General features: G+C 43.4%; 1 protein-coding gene across 3 annotated transcripts in view; it reads right to left on the bottom strand.

Moving 5' to 3' along the window:
* Positions 1–1,272: 1,272 nt before the first annotated feature.
* Positions 1,273–19,461, bottom strand: part of rgs12b (regulator of G protein signaling 12b) — a 341,690-nt gene continuing 323,501 nt past the window's right edge. For 2 of the 3 annotated variants that reach the window (XM_068029252.1, XM_068029253.1), the window contains exon 18: positions 1,273–5,334. In XM_068029252.1, the coding sequence (XP_067885353.1) occupies positions 4,976–5,334 (359 nt within the window). In that variant the 3' untranslated portion in view covers positions 1,273–4,975. The remainder of the gene's footprint in view (positions 5,335–19,461) is intronic. The other variant, XM_068029254.1, reaches the window with a different exon arrangement.

Below are 19,461 nucleotides of genomic sequence, written 5' to 3'. Positions count from 1 at the left end.
GAGTACTAAGAAACTAACTAACAACATGTAAAATGCAGAGTGGAATTCATTTTTCCTTCATTTGAAATGAATACTTGAAAGTAAGTCTTTGGATTATTGATGAGACAGCAACTAGTCTCAATGTTTATACTGGAGACATTAAATGAAATACAATTAAAGGGGGAAGTATATCCTGCTGAATGGATTCTTAATATTATAAAGGCTGAGATCTGAGTTGTCCACTGTCACCTTCTTTTTAACCTTATCTTGCTGTTGCATTTCTTGCAAGTATCCTAAGACCAGGAGCGCAGTCTGGATACCAACATAGCCTATTCCCTTTAAGGTGACTCCTCAAGTCATCCCTGTGGGAATCTGGGGATAATTTCAGCTGCTTGGAAATTCCTGGAGGCCCATTTGAGGTTAGCAACTGCTTGTAGGTTGTAGTGCAGATCAGATGAACTCGGATGAAGCACCTGACTGACTTTCTGCTTTATGACATTCTTTTGCATCATGACAGCCAAAAGGTTTGTGAAAGAAAGAACCTGCATTTATATCATGCTTTTCACATCCTCCAGACATCCAGAAGAATCTCACAGCCAATTAATTACTCTTGAAGAGTAGTCACTCTCATTCTGTAACAAACGTAGCAGCCAATTTGCATACAAGGTCCCACAAACAGCAATTGGATGAATAAAATTATAAATCTATTCTCAAATAGCAATGAGTTTAAAAAGCTTGGGGCAGTAATTTCCTCAGGGGTTTCCTCCCATTGATCGATGTAACTTCAATGAAAGAACCAGATAAACCAGTTAAATATAAAGGGCTGGATTTTATGAGTGCGCCACAAATCACGGCGGCACACTTTGTAGCTGGCGGTCCGAACGCGCAGAGCGGCCGCCGCTGATCTCCCGTGATGTTTCGCGCGGGGGCTCATTTAAATGGAGGGGGCGGAGCGAGGGGGCGGCTGCTCCATCCCCAGCAATGGCATCCAGCGCCACCGCGCAGGCGCTATATTTAAAGGGCTTCAAGACCTTCAGGTGAATTTACATTTTTAGAAGCAAAGAAGGTGCAAAAGTGCAGTTACAGATGGAATTATATCTTCACTCCCCTCACCCACAACCCCAAGGAAGAATTGATTCATTAATTGCCCATTCCCCCCCACCTTTAATAACTTTAAACCTTAACCCCTTTAACCCCTTCCCACTATACCCCCTCCCACCAATAAAAAGTGTTTCCCCACTCCCCCACCTCCCTGCCCTGAGAATTACACTCCCTCCCCCCCCTCCCCATCAGTGTCTCGCCTTGCAACCCCAAACAGGGATCGGAAGGCATGGGATCTCTGGCCACCGACCGGAATATTGGCGTGGGACGGCCACGTGATCCAGGTAAATTCATTAATATTTATTTGAATTAATTTCACTACGCAAATGAAGACTCTGCCGCCGTGTGGCGGGGTGCCACACCGAGGTCTCGCCACCGGTAAAATGCGCCGGAGCCTTCTTGGCATCGAGGGTCAAGGCAGGCCCCTACCGGAAAATTCTCTGGGCCCCGCCCCGCCATGATCCCCGACATCGGAGGGCTGGTAAAATTCAGCCCAAGGTTTCTGCCAATCTTCCACTGAAGTCACAGTGGCCAGTTAGGAAAACCTCCCAAGTCCCAGCCTCCATCTCAATGCCAGAGAGAAAAAAAGTTAACAGAGGACCTGTTGAAGTACATTAATTAATAAGTGACCTAGAATCATACAGCACAGGAGGAGTCCATTCAAACCATTGTGCCTGTGCTGGCTCTTTGATAGAGCTATCCAATTAGTCCCACTTCTCCACCCTTCCCCTATAGCCCTGACAATTTTCCCCTTCAAGTATATATACAATTTCCTTTTGAAAGTTACTGTTGAATCTGTTTCCGCCACCCTTTCAGGCAGCGCATTCCAGGTCAAAACAACTCGTTACGTAAAAAATTGTTATTTTTCACCTACCCTCTGATTCTTTAGCCAACCCCCTAGCCAAGAAAATCCTGAGTCATACTTTAAAATAAGCCAGGATGATAGAAGCAGAAATCATAAATAAACTAAACATAAATTCAGAACAATAGTAGAGATGTAGATGTTAAAGGCATTCAAAACTGTTGGAAGCTAACATGAAATAGTTTGATTATTGGGTGGACAGGTTTTGGTGGGCCAAATGGCCTTATCTCATCCCGAGCTTTTCTTATGTTGACAACTGGGTACAGGGAGCTTGTGAGGGCACCGTTTTTAATATATAAAACACTATCCAGTAACACCACGAATGAAAACTACTGCCCATAGGCCAGTGTACTTACTGTTAATGCCACTGAAATTACACATTGAGGAGCTCTATAGGAAAGATCTTGCTACCAGGCTGCTCCCACCTTCAAACCCTAAAATGTAATGAGGGACAATTGAGAGATACCAGTTAAAGAACCTATATTTCTAAGGTTTCAATTATAGGACAATTCAGTAGAAGATACTCCTCTCTTTATAGTCAACTGTTTTCACTTATGTAACTAATCCTGTTCTCATCCCTCAGCAGGGATATGGCGTTAGAACATGCTCAAAAGAAAAAACATCAATAAAAGCTTTGATTTGCTTAAGCCACACTCAACTTACTTCACATTTCGTCAAAGTTCTCTCAAGATAATACATCAAAAAAACTTGACTGCTTAGTGTAAATAAATGCTCCTGGACATTGCCACAGGAGTTCTTCAGTACAGTGTCCTAGGTCAAACCATCTTCAACTGCTTCATCTTCTTCATAAAGTTAGAAGTGTGGATGTTTGCTGATGATTGTACATTGTTCAGTACTATTCGCAACTCTTCAGATACTGAAGCAGTCCATGTCCATAGGCAGCAAGACCTGGACAACATTCAGGCTTGGACTGACAAGTGCCAATCTCCAACAAGAGAGAATCTAACCATCTCCCCCATGACACTCAACAGCTGACTCCCCCACTATCAACATCCTGGGCTTACCATTGACCAGAAACTAAACTGGACCAGCCACATAAATACTGTGGCTAGAAGAGCAGGTCAGAGCCTGGGAATTCTGCAATGAACAACCCACATCCTGACGCCCCAAAGCCTGTCCAACATCTATAAGGCACAAGCCAGGAGTGTGATGGAATACTCTCCACTTACCTGGATGAATGCAGCTTCAACAACACACGGGAAACTCGACACTGTCCAGGACAGATCAGTCCGCTTGACTGGCACCCCATCCACCACCTTAAACATTCAATCCCGCCACCACTGACACACAGTGGCAGCAGTGTGTACCATCTACAAGATGCACTGCAGCAACTCACTATGCCTCCTTCTACAGCACCTTCCAAACCCCTGACCTCTTCCAACTAGAAGGACAAGGACAGCAGACGCATGGGAACACCACCACCTGCAAGTTCCCCTCCAAGTCACACACCATCCTGATTTGGAACTATATCGCCGTTCCTTCACTGGAACTCCTTCCTCAACAGCACTGTGGGTGCACCTGCACCAGACGGACTGCAGCGGTTCAAGAAGGCAGCTCACTACCACCTTCTCAAAGGCAATTAGGGATGAGCAACAAATGCCGGACTTGCCAGTGCTACCCACATCCCATGAAAAGAATTTTAAAAAATGTTACTACATTTTGGATACAAAATTGGCTTGGTGTTGGGAGACAGGGTGGAAGTGGAGGGTTGTTTTTCAGATTGGAGGCCGGTGAGCAGTGGTGTGCCGCAGGAATGAGTGCTGAGCCCTCTGTTGTTTGTCATATATATTAATGATTTGGATGTGAATGTAAGGGGCATGATCAGTAAGTTTGCAGATGACACCAAAATTGGTGGTATAGTGGACAGTGAAGAAGGTTGTCTACTGGGAAAGTGGGCAAGGGATTGGCAAATGGAATTTAACGCAGACAAGTGTGAAGTGATGCATTTTGGGAAGTTAAACCAGGGCAGGACATATACAGTGAATGGCAGGGCCCTGGGGAGTGTTGTTGAGCAGAGAGACCTTGGGGTGCAAGTACATAGTTCCCTGAAAGTGGCAACACAGGTAGACAGGGTGATGAAGAAGTCGTACGGCATGCTTGCCTTCATTGCTCAAGGCATTGAGTACAAGAGTTGGGACTTCATGTTACAGTTGTACATGATGTTAGTTAGGCCGCATTTGGAGTACTGTGTGCAGTTCTGGTTGCTGCACTACAGGAAAAATGTGATTAAGCGAGAGAGGGTACAGAAAATATTCATAAACATGTTGCCTGGTTTGGAGGGCTTGAGTTATAAACAGAGATTGGATAGGCTGGGTCTGTTTTCCCTGGAGCGAAGGAGGCTGAGAGGGGACATGATAGAGGTATATAAAATTATGAGAGGCAGAGATAGGGTAGATAGCCAGAGTCTGTTTCCCATGGTAGGGGTGACTAAAACTAGAGGGCATAGATTTAAGGTGAGAGGGAGGAGGTTTAAAGGGGATCAAAGGGGTACATTTTTCACACAAAGAATAGTGGGTATCTGGAATGAGCTGCCTGAGGAGGTGGTGGAGGTAGGAACAGTAGCGACATTTAAGAGGCACCTGGCCAGGTACTTGAATGAGAAAGACATAGAGGGATATGGAATTAATGCAGGCAGATGGGATTAGTATAGATAGGCATTATGGTCAGCATGGACGCAGTGGGCCGAAGGGCCTGTTTCTATGCTGTACGACTCTATGAGAAAACATGCCAATATTTTACTTGCCTAGTTTTAGCTACGACAATCAAATTTTAGAATCAATACAATTCATCATGTTTTAGTTGAACATCATCTGTTCTTATTTCTCCAACGTTTCAGATTTTAGAGTGGTTAATTTCTGTTCAATATTCCTAAGCTAGTGCTGGAGGTACAGGGTGAGGGTAACTAAATTGTCGGCACTAATTATCCAGTTTTTAGCAACAAATTAACTTTCCAAATATTACTTGAAACAAACATTTAGTGACCCTGAAAGAAGAAAAATGCATGATTGAGATTCAGACAAAAGTAGCCTTATGCTGTGCCTCCCATGTCTTACTCCTCTCACACTTTACTGTGATCAGTGATGGCAGTTCTGACATCCGATAAACCCCAGTGCGCATTCGCCCCTGGCAACATTTCAGTTCAGAAATATATCCTTCAAAACTCAGGTTCCCATCCGACTCTTCGGTTCTTGCCTCAGCATATTCTGATTTCACTCCATCAATGTCAATAATCTTGTTTACAGGAAGTCCTATGCAGGAGTGGTTGGTGCTCGGGGCCAAGGCAGCACTGTTTACACTTGTCTGTGTGTTAGGATTCTGTCCAAAGCAAGCAGGCTTCATCCAAGCAATCTTTCCCCTTTCATTCATCGAATCTTTAGAGGGGTAAGAAAAACAGACAAATTATGTTAACTACAAACAACAGGATTTAAGAACTAATGTGTCGGTTTATATCCAAAAAACGTGCACATTCTATGAAGACATGAAATGAATACCCTTTGTTCAGTATTATCAAGTTGCAACATATCATAGATATCATCAAACCGTGCTGAGGACTTCATATCAAAATCTTGAGCAACTAGTCAGATACACAGGTCAATGAGGTGAGATGGACCTTTTTTCTTTAGGTGCAAGACAGAAACATGTGTGAGATATCGGAATATATGAAGAATGCGTCTTGGCATTTTTATACAGACTGAAAGAAAAAATCCTGCAATCTCTGTAGTCACATCCTCACAATATCCCAAAGTACTTCATGTCTAAGCAACTACATCTGATGTGTTGTCATTAATGTTACACAGGTAAATCCGGCAGTTAGTACCGACATAGCAAGATCTCACAAATGGCATATTACCAATACAATCATGTAATTACAGGAAAATGCCACTCAGTGTGTAAAGCTTTGTGACTACAGTCTCACGCCACCTTTTGACTAGATGGTAAAAACACTGATAACATTTTTGTCTGCATCCTGGATCATGCTTATTGTAATTTGAACACTTTCCAAACTCGTGTCGTGGAAAAGACCTTACTATAAATCATCGTTTGTTTCAGTAAAAACATCAGTATTATAACCACAAGTCAGTTGTTTTATGCGTAGTAGGTTTGCTATCAAACAACCATAAAAGCTGCCAAAAAACTGTAGAAAATATATGTACATGTAAGGGGGAGTCACTGCGATGTCTGAGTAATATATTTATATGCAAATAATGTGGATAGCTGATTCAGAATTTTTAATGTCATTATCTAATGACTCATGATTTAAAGCGAATTCCCAAAATTGCATTAATGAATTGGAATGACTAACAGTCAAATTGCTAAATCTTCTATCATTATTTCATCTCTGAATGATTGGCTTGTCTTACTTACGTGTGTTATTCAGCACATTTACATATTGAACTAAACTGTGCACATTGTGGCTTTGATAAAAGTATCCAAGATGGTATTTTGCATCTCATAACTGTAACTAACTAAACAACCATACAGCATTCCACAGAAATCTGTTTTTCTCTGATGTCCATTTGACTTTGAATTTCTGCAGCATTAAGACTGCTACTGCAGCAGCCACTGGAATGTAAACATAGCAGACCTCCTTATGGTTCTGCTCATGGTATTTTGTCAGATCCACTTTTTTCAAAAATAAAGTCAACAGTATTGTAGCATGTAATGCATAATGTATTAATCTGCAATTAAATTACTGCAGCATTCTGTATCTCTTTGAAGACATAGGGCTGGATTTTACCAGCCCCCCTGACGTTGGGGTTCGTGGTGGGGTGGCCCAGAAAATGCATCCGGGAGAGGCCTGCCATGGGCCTTGACGCCGGGGAGGCCTCGCACCCCCCCTCACCCCATATTACTGCCGGCGTCGAGGCCTTGTGGCGGCCCCCCCACTCCCTGCCGCTCGGCGACGGGAGAAGGATTTAAATATGTTAATTAATGAATTAATTACCGACCTGCTCCCGTCGGCTGCCCACTGCCATATTCTGACTGGTTGTTGGGACTCCTGCGCTGCGTCTCTGGTTGGCGATCCGATGCGGGACACTAGCGGGGAGGGGGAGGTGGTAATTTTTCAGGGCAGAGGGGGAGGGGGCAGCAGGGTGAAACCATTTTGATTGGTCTGGGGGGTGCTGGGAAGGGGTTAGGTTCAAAGCGTATAAACTTTGGGGGGGGGGGGGGCGGTGGCGGGGAGGTCGGGACCGAAAGTTACCTTTTTTGGAGGGGGAGGAGTGGGGGGAGGGCAAATAATAATGTGTTTTGTCATTACGGGGTAGGAAAGGATATCGAAACTTTTATTAAGTTTTTAATTTTTAATTCACACTCCCTATTACTTTAAAAATGTTAATGAATTGGAAGGGCTTGAAGCCCTTTAAAAATGGCACTGGTGTCTGTGCGGTGGCGCCAGACGCCGCTGCCGGGGACGGAGCGTCCGCCTCCTCCACGTCATCGGGGAGGGGGCCGTCCGCTAGGCTATTTAAATGAGCGACCGCACAAAATATCATGGCGGCTCCACGGAGTAACGCTTGCACGTGCTGTGCTTTTGTCAGGCTCAATAAAGGATGGATGCACTTTGCAGGTCCTCAGGTCAGGTATATGTTAGACTGGGCACTGAGAGAGGAGCAGGGAGTGTCAACAAGAATTTGTAAAGACATGGTTGTGTCTGAACAATGTTTTGAATAAATCACAGAATGTCTACATAGAGACTGTGTATTTTTTCTGTGTCTTTTTAAATGCCAACAGCAATTGCACCATGTGGTCTTAAGGGGACACAGAGATACACACAGCACTTAAGCAGCAGAATTAAGTACGTATTCAGGACAAAGAAGCCCGCTTGTTCGGCACTCCATCTACCACAATAAACATGCACCTCCTCTACCAGCAGCGCAACATCGCTGCAGTTTGCACCAGCGACAAGATGCACTGGAACAGCGCGTCCAGGCTCCTTTGACACCCCCTCCCAAACCCGCAACCTCTACCATCTAGAAGGACAAGCGCAGCAGGCACATGGAAACGTCACCACCTCCAAGTCACACACCATCCTGACTTGGAAATATGTTACTGTTCTTTCATCGTTGTTGGGCCAAAATCCTGGAACTCCCTACCGAACAGCACTGTGGGAGTAACTTCACAGTACAGACTGCAGCAGTTCAAGGTGGTGGTTCACCATCACCTTCTCAAGGCATTTAGAGATGGGAAATAAATCCTGGCCTTGTCAGTTGCGCATACATCCTATGAACGAATGAATGGAACGTGGCATAATAGTTACAACCTTATAAAACTGTGTATCCAACAACCTATCATGAACAGAATTACATTAGATTTTCTAATTTTATATCAAAAGTGCAGTGCATTTGTAGCTTTAAGGTTGGAGGAGCTCAAGGTTATTTTTATGGATTTTCCAAAGGTGTGTGAGAATCCTTCATTTAAGAAACTAAAGTTAAGGCACTTGATTGAGTTTTTTGAGGAAGTGACAAAGATGATTGATGAAGGAAGGGCAGTGGATGTTATCTATATGGACTTGAGTAAAACCTTTGACAAGGTCCCTCATGGCAGACTGATACAAAAGGTGAAGTCACAAGGGATCAGAGGTGAGCTGGCAAGATGGATACAGAACTGGCTCAGTCACAGAAGACAGAGGGTAGCAGTGGAAGGGTGCTTTTCTGAATGGAGGGCTGTGACTAGTGGTGTTCCGCAGGGATCAGTGCTGGGACCTTTGCTGTTTGGAGTATATATAAATGATTTGGAGGAAGATGTAGCTGGTCTGATTAGTACGTTTGCGGACGACACAAAGGTTGGTGGAGATGCGGATAGTGATGAGGATTGTCAGAGGATACAGCAGGATATAGATCGGTTGGAGACTTGGGCGGAGAAATGGCAGATGGAGTTTAATCCGGTCAAATGTGAGGTAATGCATTTTGGAAGATCTAATACAGGTGGGAAGTATACAGTAAATGGCAGAACCCTTAGGAGTATTGACAGGCAGAGAGATCTGGGCGTACAGGTCCACAGGTCACTGAAAGTGGCAATGCAGGTGGATAAGGTAGTCAAGAAGGCATACGGCATGCTTGCCTTCATCGGTCGGGGCATAGAGTATAAAAATTGGCAAGTCATGCTGCAGCTGTACAGAACTTTAGTTAGGGCACACTTAGAATATTGCTTGCAATTCTGGTCGCCACACTACCAGAAAGACATGGAGGCTTTGGAGCGGGTACAGAAGAGGTTTACCAGGATGTTGCCTGCTCTGGAGGGCATTAGCTATGAGGAGAGGTTGGATAAACTCGGATTGTTTACACTGGAACGACGGAGGTGGAGGGGTGAAATGATAGAAGTTTACAAAGTTATGAGTGGCATGGACAGAGAGGATAGTCAGAAGCTTTTTCCCAGGGTGGAAGAGTCAGTTACTAGGGGACATAGGTTTAAGGTGCGAGGGGCAAAGTTTAGCGGGGATGTGCGAGGCAAGGGCGGCACAGTGGCGCAGTGGTTAGCACCGCAGCCTCACAGCTCCAGCGACCCGGGTTCAATTCTGGGTACTGCCTGTGTGGAGTTTGCAAGTTCTCCCTGTGTCTGCGTGGGTTTCCTCCGGGTGCTCCGGTTTCCTCCCACATGCCAAAGACTTGCAGGTTGATAGGTAAATTGGCCATTATAAATTGCCCCTAGTATAGGTAGGTGGTAGGGAAATATAGGGACAGGTGGGGATGTGGTAGGAATATGGAATTAGTGTAGGATTAGTATAAATGGGTGGTTGATGGTCGGCACAGACTCGGTGGGCCGAAGGGCCTGTTTCAGTGCTGTATCTCTAAAAAAAAAAAAATAAAAAAAAAAAAAAGTTCTTTACACAGAGGGTGGTGAGTGCCTGGAACTTGCTGCCGGGGGAGGTGGTGGAAGCAGGTACGATAGCGACGTTTAAGAGGCATCTTGACAAATACATGAATAGGATGGGCGGCACAGTGGCGCAGTGGTTAGCACCGCAGCCTCACAGCTCCAGCGACCCGGGTTCAATTCTGGGTACTGCCTGTGTGGAGTTTGCAAGTTCTCCCTGTGTCTGCGTGGGTTTCCTCCGGGTGCTCCGGTTTCCTCCCACATGCCAAAGACTTGCAGGTTGATAGGTTAATTGGCCATTATAAATTGCCCCTAGTATAGGTAGGGAAATATAGGGACAGGTGGGGATGTGGTAGGAATATGGGATTAGTGTAGGATTAGTATAAATGGGTGGTTGATGGTCGGCACAGACTCGGTGGGCCGAAGGGCCTGTTTCAGTGCTGTATCTCTAAACTAAACTAAACTAAGAGGGATACGGTCCCCGGAAGTGCAGAAGGTTTTAGTTTAGACAGACATCAAGATCGGCGCAGGCTTGGAGGCCGAATGGCCTGTTCCTGTGCTGTACTGTTCTTTGTTCTTTGTATGTCATTAAAGAGGATACTGCTGCATGGAAAGAGGGATGACTAGGGAACAGAAAGCAAAGGGTTGTAAGCAAATGGATATTTTCAGATTGGCTCAATGGGTTAGTTGGTGTTCTTCAGGGATCTGTGCTGGAATCTCTTTGGTTTTCCATTCATAGAAATTGAATCACAGAAATGATTTGGATACACGGAGAATGATATTGAAATAAACTAATATCGAGAAATGGTGACATAGATTGGGACCTGAAGATTGAAAGGTACATGACATTTAGGAAGGACAGGAAGTTAGGAAAAGGTGGAGGGGTGACTCTGTTAATTAATGATGGTACTAGCACAATAGAGAGGGATGACCTAAGTTCAAGAAACCAGGATGTAGAAGCAGCTTGGGTCGAGATGCGAAATGTTAAAGGCAAGAAGTCACTTGTCGGAGTGGTGTACAATCCCCCTAACAGTAGCCACACGGTAGGACAGGGTATAAAGGAAGAAATAATGGGAGCTTATCAGAAAGGTACGGTGATAATAATGGGGGATTTAAATCTACATATAGATTGGAAAAATCAGATGGGCACAGGTAGCCTAGATGAGGAGTTCATAGAATGTTTTAGGGATAGTTTCTTAGAACAACACATTCTGAAGCCAACCAGAGAGCAGGCTATACTATACCTCATACTGAACAAAGAGATAGAATTAATTAATGACCTCATGGTGAAGGCACCTCTAGACAGCAGCGATCATATTATGATTGAATTTTGTATTCAGTTTGAAGGTCAGAAGAGTGGGTCTAAGACGAGCATTTTAAACTTAAATAAGGGCAATTATGAGGGCATGAAAGCAGAGCGAGCTAAAGTGAACTGGCAAATTAGGTTAAGGGATAGGTCAATAGATATGCAGTGGCAGACATTTAAGGGGATATTTCAGAATACACAGAATAGATACATTCTAACGAGAAAGAAAAATTCCAAAGGGAGGACCCACCATCTGTGGTTAACTAAAAATGTTAAAAGATAGTATTGTCATGCAGACCCCCAAGAATGAGGCATATTAATTTTGCCATATGAACATTGATTTTAAACTGTTGCTGGTTTGAGTAAATGACTCATTAAACAGATCAGCCGTGGCTGGAAAAACCATTTATATACTAACAGACAGTGCTTATGGAGACAAAGAACCATTTCCTGACACATTCAACCCACAATGGACTTTGATCACCAGACATTGATGGTGAGGAAGCTCACATTCCAAGATGACTGCGAAGATGGCCGAATCCTCAAACAGACGTGGTCAAACCAGCTAGTCGGATGACGAACCTGCTGGGCAACCTGAGTTTTTTTGAATTGCACATACAGTTTAGGAGAGACACTGTTTGCTCCTGGACTGTAAAGACCCCTCCTGACTGGCTCGCCACAGCCTCTCCTGTTTGTTCCCATCCCTTTCTCATGGAGCTTCAAATCCACTGAAGACGTGAACGACAAGAGAGAATGGTTTATATCGAACAAGATTTAAGAAGAATACTGGGCCCCAACGAAATGCAAGACCTACCTACAATCAAGGACTGGGTGGCACAGTGGCACAGTGGTTAGCACTGCAGCCTCACAGCTCCAGGGACCCGGGTTCGATTCTGGGTACTGCCTGTGCGGAGTTTGCAAGTTCTCCCTGTGTCTGCGTGGGTTTCCTCCGGGTGCTCCGGTTTCCTCCCACATGCCAAAGACTTGCAGGTTGATAGGTTAATTGGCCATTATAAATTGACCCTAGTATAGGTAGGTGGTAGGGAAATATATAGGGACAGGTGGGGATGTTATTGGAATATGGGATTCGTGTAGGATTAGTATAAATGGGTGTTTGATGGTCGGCACAGACTCGGTGGGCCGAAGGGCCTGTTTTCAGTGCTGTATCTCTAAACAGACTCTACAGCGGTCTCGAAGAACAGTGACCAAAACCATCTTCAGAAATTGTCTCAAACATTTCCACTTTATTTCTTCTGCTCTTTTCTGTCTCTATCTGCATGTGTGTATCGCGTATGCATGCTAGCATGGGTGCGTTGCGTAGCATAGGTGTTAACCAAAATAGAGTTTAAGTTAAAGAAAAAGGAAGCATTCGTAAGGGCTGGAAGGCTAGGAACAGACGAATCCCTTCAGGCATATAAAGACAGTAGGAAGGAACTTAAGCAAGGAGTCAGGAAGGCTAAAAGGGGTCATGAAAAGTCATTGATAAACAGGATTAAGGAAAATCCCAAGGTTTTATATACGTATATAAAGAGCAAGAGGGTAACTAGGGAAAGGGTTGGCCCACTCAGGGACAGAGAAGGGAATCTATGTGTGGAGCCAAAGGAAATGGGCGAGGTACTAAATGAGTACTTTGCATCAGTATTCACCAAACAGAAGGACTTGGTGGATGATGAGCCTAGGGAAGAGAGTGTAGATAGTCTCAGTCATCTCATTATCAAAAAGGAGGAGGTGTTGGGTGTCTTGCAAAGCATTAAGGTAGATAAGTCCCCAGGGCCTGATGGGATCTACCCCAGAATACTGAGGGAAGCAAGGGAAGAAATTGCTGGGGCCTTGACAGAAATCTTTGCATCCTCATTGGCTACAGGTGAGGTCCCAGAGGGCTGGAGAATAGCCAATGTTGTTCCTTTGTTTAAGAAGGGTAGCATGGATAATCCAGGAAATTATAGGCCGGTGAGCCTTACGTCAGTGGTAGGGAAATTATTAGAGAGGATTCTTCGGGACAGAATTTACTCCCATTTGGAAACAAATGGACTTATTAGCGAGAGGCAGCATGGTTTTGTGAAGGGGAGGTCGTGTCTCACTAATTTGATTGAGTTTTTTGAGTAAGTGACAAAGATGATTGATGAAGGAAGGGTAGCGGATGTTATCTATATGGACCAGTAAAGCCTTTGACAAGGTCCCTCATGGCAGACTGGTACAAAAGGTGAAGTCACACGGGATCAGAGGTGAGCTGGCAAGATGGATACAGAACTGGCTCAGGCATAGAAGACAGAGGGTAGCAGTGGAAGGGTGCTTTTCTGAATGGAGGGATGTGACTAGTGGTGTTCCGCAGGGATCTGTGCTGGGACCTTTGCTCTTTGTAGTATATATAAATGATTTGGAGGAAAATGTAGCTCTGATTAGTAAGTTTGCGGACAACACAAAGGTTGGTGGAGTTGCAGATAGTGATGAGGATTGTCAGAGGATACAGCAGGATATCGATCGGTTGGAGACTTGAACGGAGAAATGGCAGATGGAGTTTAATCCGGACAAATGTGAGGTAATGCATTTTGGAAGACCTAATACAGGTGGGAGGTATACAGTAAATGGCAGAACCCTTAGGAGTATTGACAGGCAGAGAGATCTGGGCGTACAGGTCCACAGGTCACTGAAAGTGGCAGTGCAGGTGGATAAGGTAGTCAAGAAGGCATATGGCATGCTTGCCTTCATCGGTCGGGGCATAGAGTATAAAAATTGGCAAGTCATGCTGCAGCTGTACAGAACTTTAGTTAGGCCACACTTAGAATATTGCTTGCAATTCTGGTCACCACACTACAAGAAGGACATGGAGGCTTTGGAGCGGGTACAGAAGCGGTTTACCAGGATGTTGCCTGGTCTGGAGGGCATTAGCTATGAGGAGAGGTTGGATAAACTCGGATTGTTTTCACTGGAACGACGGAGGTGGAGGGGCGACATGATAGAGGTTTACAAAGTTATGAGCGACATGGACAGAGTGGATAGTCAGAAGCTTTTTCCCAGGGTGGAAGAGTCAGTTACTAGGGGACATAGGTTTAAGGTGAGAGGGGCAAAGTTTAGAGGGGATATGCGAGGCAAGTTCTTTACACAGAGGGTGGTGAGTGCCTGGAACTTGCTGCCGGGGGAGGTGGTGGAAGCAGGTACGATAGCGACGTTTAAGAGGCATCTTGACAAATACATGAATAGGATGGGAATAGAGGGATACGGTCCCCGGAAGTGCAGAAGGTTTAGTTTAGGCAGGCATCAAGATCGGCGCAGGCTTGGAGGGCTGAATGGCCTGTTCCTGTGCTGTACTGTTCTTTGCTCTTTGTTTAATAAATTTCAACATTTCTTCTTTAAACCTAAGAAAACTTGTTTGGCTGGTTTCTTTGCCTTACATTTGGAAAGCAGTGAACAAGGGCTCACTAAGGGGGAGCTAAAAAAAAACCGTGTGTTTAAAAATAAAATCCTGTTACGGTAAGACCAGCTGAGAGGGAACCCTAGGCCCCTTTCTCACCGGATCGTAACTATCAACAAAATAGTATCAAACTTAAAGAAAAAGCATATAATGGCACAAAGATGGGTGAAAGGTCAGAAAATATGATAGAATATAAAAAAAACAGCAAAGAATGACTAAGGAGGGAAAAATTAGAGCAGGACAGAAAGCTATCTAGAAATATAAAAAGATAGTAAGAGCTTTGATAGATATTTTAAAAAGAAAAGAGTTAACAAAGTGAATATTGGTCCTATAGAAAGTGAGTCTGGGGAATTAATAATGGAAAATAAGGAGATGGCAGATAAATTGAACAGGTATTTTGCATCAGTCTTCACTATAGAGGATACAAGTAACATCCCAGAAATAGCTGCAAATCAGGAAATGGAAGGGAGGGAGGAACTCAAGAAAATTACAATCACCAGGTAAGTGGTACTGAGCAAATTGTTGGAGCTACAGGCTGACTAGTCCCCGGGTCCTGATGGACTTCATCCTAGGGTGTTAAAAGAAGTGGCTAGTGAGATAGTTGATGTGTTGGTTGTAATTTTCTAAAATTCCCTAGTTTCGGGAAAGTTCTATTAGGTTGGAAAAAAGTTAATGTAACTCCTTTATTCAAAAAGGGAGGGATACAGAAAGCAGGAAACTACAGGCCAGTTAACTTAAGATCTATCATAGGGAAAATGTTAGAAGCTATTATTAAAGACATTATAGCAGGACACTTAGAAAAATTCAAGGGCATCAGGCAGAGTCAACATGGTTTTGTGAAAGGGAAATCATGTTTAACCAATTTATTGGAGTTTTTTGAAGAAGTAGCACATGCTGTGGATAAAGGGGAACTGATGGTGTGCCACATCAAAGGTTATTGTGGAAAATAAAAGCGCATGGTGTAAGGGGTAACATATTGGCATGGATAGAAGATTGGCTAGCTCACAGGAAACATACAGTAGACATAAATGGGTAATTTTCTAGTTGGCTAGATGTATCGAGTGATGTGCCAGATGGATCTATGCTGGGGTCTCAACTTTTTACAATTTACATAAATGATTTGGATGAAGGGAATGAAGGTAAGGTTGCTAAATTTGCTGATGACACAAAGATAGGTAGGAAAGCAAGTTGTGAAAAGAACATAAGGAGGCTATTGAGGGATATAGATAGGTTAAATGAGTGGGCAAAGATCTGGCAAATGGAGTATAATGTGGGAAAATGTGAAATTGTTCATTTTGGCAGGAAGAATAAAAAAGCATATTATCTAAATGGTGAGAGATTGCAGAGCTCTGAGATGCAGAGGGATCTAGGTGTCCTAGTGCATGAATCGCAAAAGGTTAGGATGCAGGAACAGCAAGTAATTAGGAAAGCTAATGGAATATTATCGTTTGTTATGAGGGGAATTGAATACTAAAGTAGGGAGTTTTTGCTTCAGTTATACAGGGCATTGGTGAGATCATATCTGAAGTAATGTGTACAGTGTTACAACCAGGTGAGAAAGGTGTCTAGGGGTCTTTTACAGTCTTCACCTGGTCTTATTGTAACAGGGTTTAATTTTAAACACACTGTGTTTTGAGCTCCCCCTTCGTGAATCCTTGTTCACAGCTTTCCAATTATAAGGCAAAGAAATGAGCACACCAGGTTTTCTTTAGGTTTAAAGGGTGTTTCTTGTTACTGTTTCTGTGTTTCCAGCTCACCGTACAGTCCTTGATTAGTTTAGTTTAGTTTAGAGATACAGCACTGAAACAGGCCCTTCGGCCCACCGAGTCTGTGCCGACCATCAACCACTCATTTATACTAATCCTACACTAATCCCATATTCCTACCACATCCCCACCTGTCCCTATATTTCCCTACCACCTACCTATACTAGGGTCAATTTATAATGGCCAATTAACCTATCAACCTGCAAGTCTTTGGCATGTGGGAGGAATCCGGAGCACCCGGAGGAAACCCACGCAGACACAGGGAGAACTTGCAAACTCCACACAGGCAGTACCCAGAATTGAACCCGGGTCGCTGGAGCTGTGAGGCTGCGGTGCTAACCACTGCAGCACTGTGCCGCCCTTACTTTTTGTGGGGGCCCAGTATTCTTCTTAAACCTTGTTCATTGTAGGAGACTTTTCTCCCTTGGTGTTCATATGTCTTCAATGGTTTCCAAAGCTGGTGAGAGTGAGATGACAGCAGACAGGAGAGAGGTCTTCTCAGTCCAGCAGCTAACAGCCTTTTGAGTTTCAAACACTCTGTTGGAAGTTCAAATTCAAAAAATCTCCAATAGCCAGCCATGTAACCAAACCAGTCCGACCACGTCTGTTTGGGTATTTGGCCATTTTAGCAGTTCAGCTGGAATTCTCGCCTTTCCACTTTCAATGTCTGGTAATCAAAAGCCCATTGTGGATTAAATTGGAGCAGGGAATAGCTCCTTTGAAGTACTTGTCTGTTTATATGCTAATGTCTCTCTTTCGCCAAAGTTTCCAATTGTTTTTTTAATGCAAGCTCTTCCTTCACGAACAATAGTTTAAAATCAATGTTCATGTGACAAAATTAATTTTTCTCATTCTTGGCAGGTGGGGGACTTGCCTGACAGCAGTATTGGTCTCCTTATTTAAGGAAGGATGTAAATAGGTTGGAAGCAGTTCAGAGAAGGTTTACTAGACTAATACCTGGGATGGGTGGGTTGTCTTATGAGGAAAGGTTGGACAGGCTAGGCTTGTATTGCTGGAGTTTAGAAGAGTAAGAGGCGACTTGATTGAAACATGTAAGATTTTGAGGGGTCTTGACAGGGTGGATGTGGAAAGGATGTTTTCTCTTGTGGGAGAATCAAGAACTAAGGGTCCTTTTTTAAAATTAAGGGGTCAACCATTTAAGACAGAGATGAAGAGAATTTTTTTCTCTCGGAGGGTTGTATGTCTTGGAACTCTCTTCCTCAAAAGACGGTGGAAGAGTCTTTGAATATTTTTAAGGCAGAGGTAGATAGATTCTTGATGAGCAAGAGATGAAAGGTTATCGGGGGTAGGCAGGAATGTGGAGTAGAGGTTACAATCATGATCGTATTGAATGGCAGAGCGGGCCAAGTGGTCTACTCCTGCTTCTGATTCGTATGTTCATATGTAACTCTGAGAAATTCTGTAACAGATTACAGAAGGATACAGGCAGGTTAGTGGAATGGACAGATAGTTGGCAGGTGCAGTCAATGCAGAGAAATGCAGGGTAGTGCATTTGGAGAAAAATAACAGTTGAAAGAAATTTACCCTGAATGGTCAAACACCTTATGGATATGGGAATGGAGAGATTGAAGGTTGCAGGTACAAATCTTTAAAGGTGAAGTGAAGGTAGAAAAGGCCACAAGAAAGGGAAATGGGATTCTTCACTTTCTACATAGGGGAACTGAATACAAATGTAGGAATTGATGTTGAATCTGTACAGAACATTGCTAAGGCCACAGTTGAAGTATTGCATGCAGTTCTGGATATGCTGCTATATATAGGAAGGATATTGAAACTATGAAAAGGGTACAGCAAAGATTCATTCCTATGATATCAGGAATAAAAGGATATAGTTGTGAAGGAAAGTTCATAAATATTAGCTTTTTCAGTGGATCAGAGGTTGGAAGGAGTGGACTAATTAGAGAATCATGCAAGCTTTTGGGCAGGTAAACACAGAATTTACAGCACAGAAACAGGCTATTCATCCTAACTGGTCTATGTTGGTGGCTGTGTTCTATATAAGCCTCCTCCCACCTTACTTCATCTAACCCTATCAGCATAACTTATACTTCTTTCTCCCTCATGTACTTATCCAGCTTCCCCTTAAATGCATCTATGCTATTCATCTCAATTACTGCACGTGGTAGCAAGTTCCATTTTCTAACCACACTCTGTGTAAATAAGTTCCTCCTGAATTCCTTACTTGATGTATTAGTGACTATCTTAGATTTATGACCTAGTTTTCAACTCACCATAAAGGAAAACATTTCCTCTATGTCTATCCTGGACGATTTTAAAGAAACTCCATTAGGTCACCCCTCAGCTTTTCTTTTCCAGAGAAAAAAACCTTAGCCTGTTTCATCTTTCCTGATAGTTAATACCTCTCAGTTCTGGTATCATCCTTGTTAATATATTTTGCACCTTCTCCATGGCTCTACATCCATTTTGTAATATTGGGCACATTACTCCAACTGTGAAAATCTTTTCTCATAGGTTGGCAAACTGGTAAACCGAGCATAGACTCAGAATTATCAGTAGAAGAATGAAGGGGAGAGTTAGAAGAAATGTTTTCAAAAAGATTATTAGAATATGTGAAAATGCTTCAGCACAAGTGTCTATTGAAGCAGAGACATCATTTATAATGAAATTGGATAAGTACTTGAAATGCATGAATATAAAATGTTATAAGCTAAAGATAGGGCAATGATATTTGAGCAGACAACACTAGCACCAGCCCCAGCATAATGGGCCAACAGGTCTCCTGTTCGGATTCTTTCTTTGTGTTACTTATGAAGTCAACTAAATTATATTTTCTGTGCCTTCCAGAGGTTAGAGAGTTCTTGCTGGCAGTTGATCCTCAGGTAAATAGGGTTTCTAGGTTTTTTTTAGATGCAACACAAAAATCTTCATTTGTGATAACTGAAGTGTAATGGGTGAAATAAAAAGCTTGTATTTTTATGGTACCTTATTACATCCATATGATATCCCAAGGTAGGTGGTACCAGTTGAGGGAGAAATTTTGGCTAGTACATGAGGAGAACTCCATTCACTTCTTCAAATGGTATCAAAGGATCCTTTCTATTCATCTGAACTGGAAGACAGCGCTTGGTTTAATGCTCCCTTCAATGTTGCATTACAGTATCAGCCTAGGATACATGCTTGGCATCGGACCTGAACCAATAACCTTATGACTCAAAGGCAA

Source organism: Heterodontus francisci, chromosome 4 (assembly GCF_036365525.1).
Source record: "Heterodontus francisci isolate sHetFra1 chromosome 4, sHetFra1.hap1, whole genome shotgun sequence".
NCBI classification, from domain to species: Eukaryota; Metazoa; Chordata; class Chondrichthyes; order Heterodontiformes; family Heterodontidae; genus Heterodontus; species Heterodontus francisci.
This window is presented reverse-complemented; position numbering and strand designations above follow the sequence as displayed.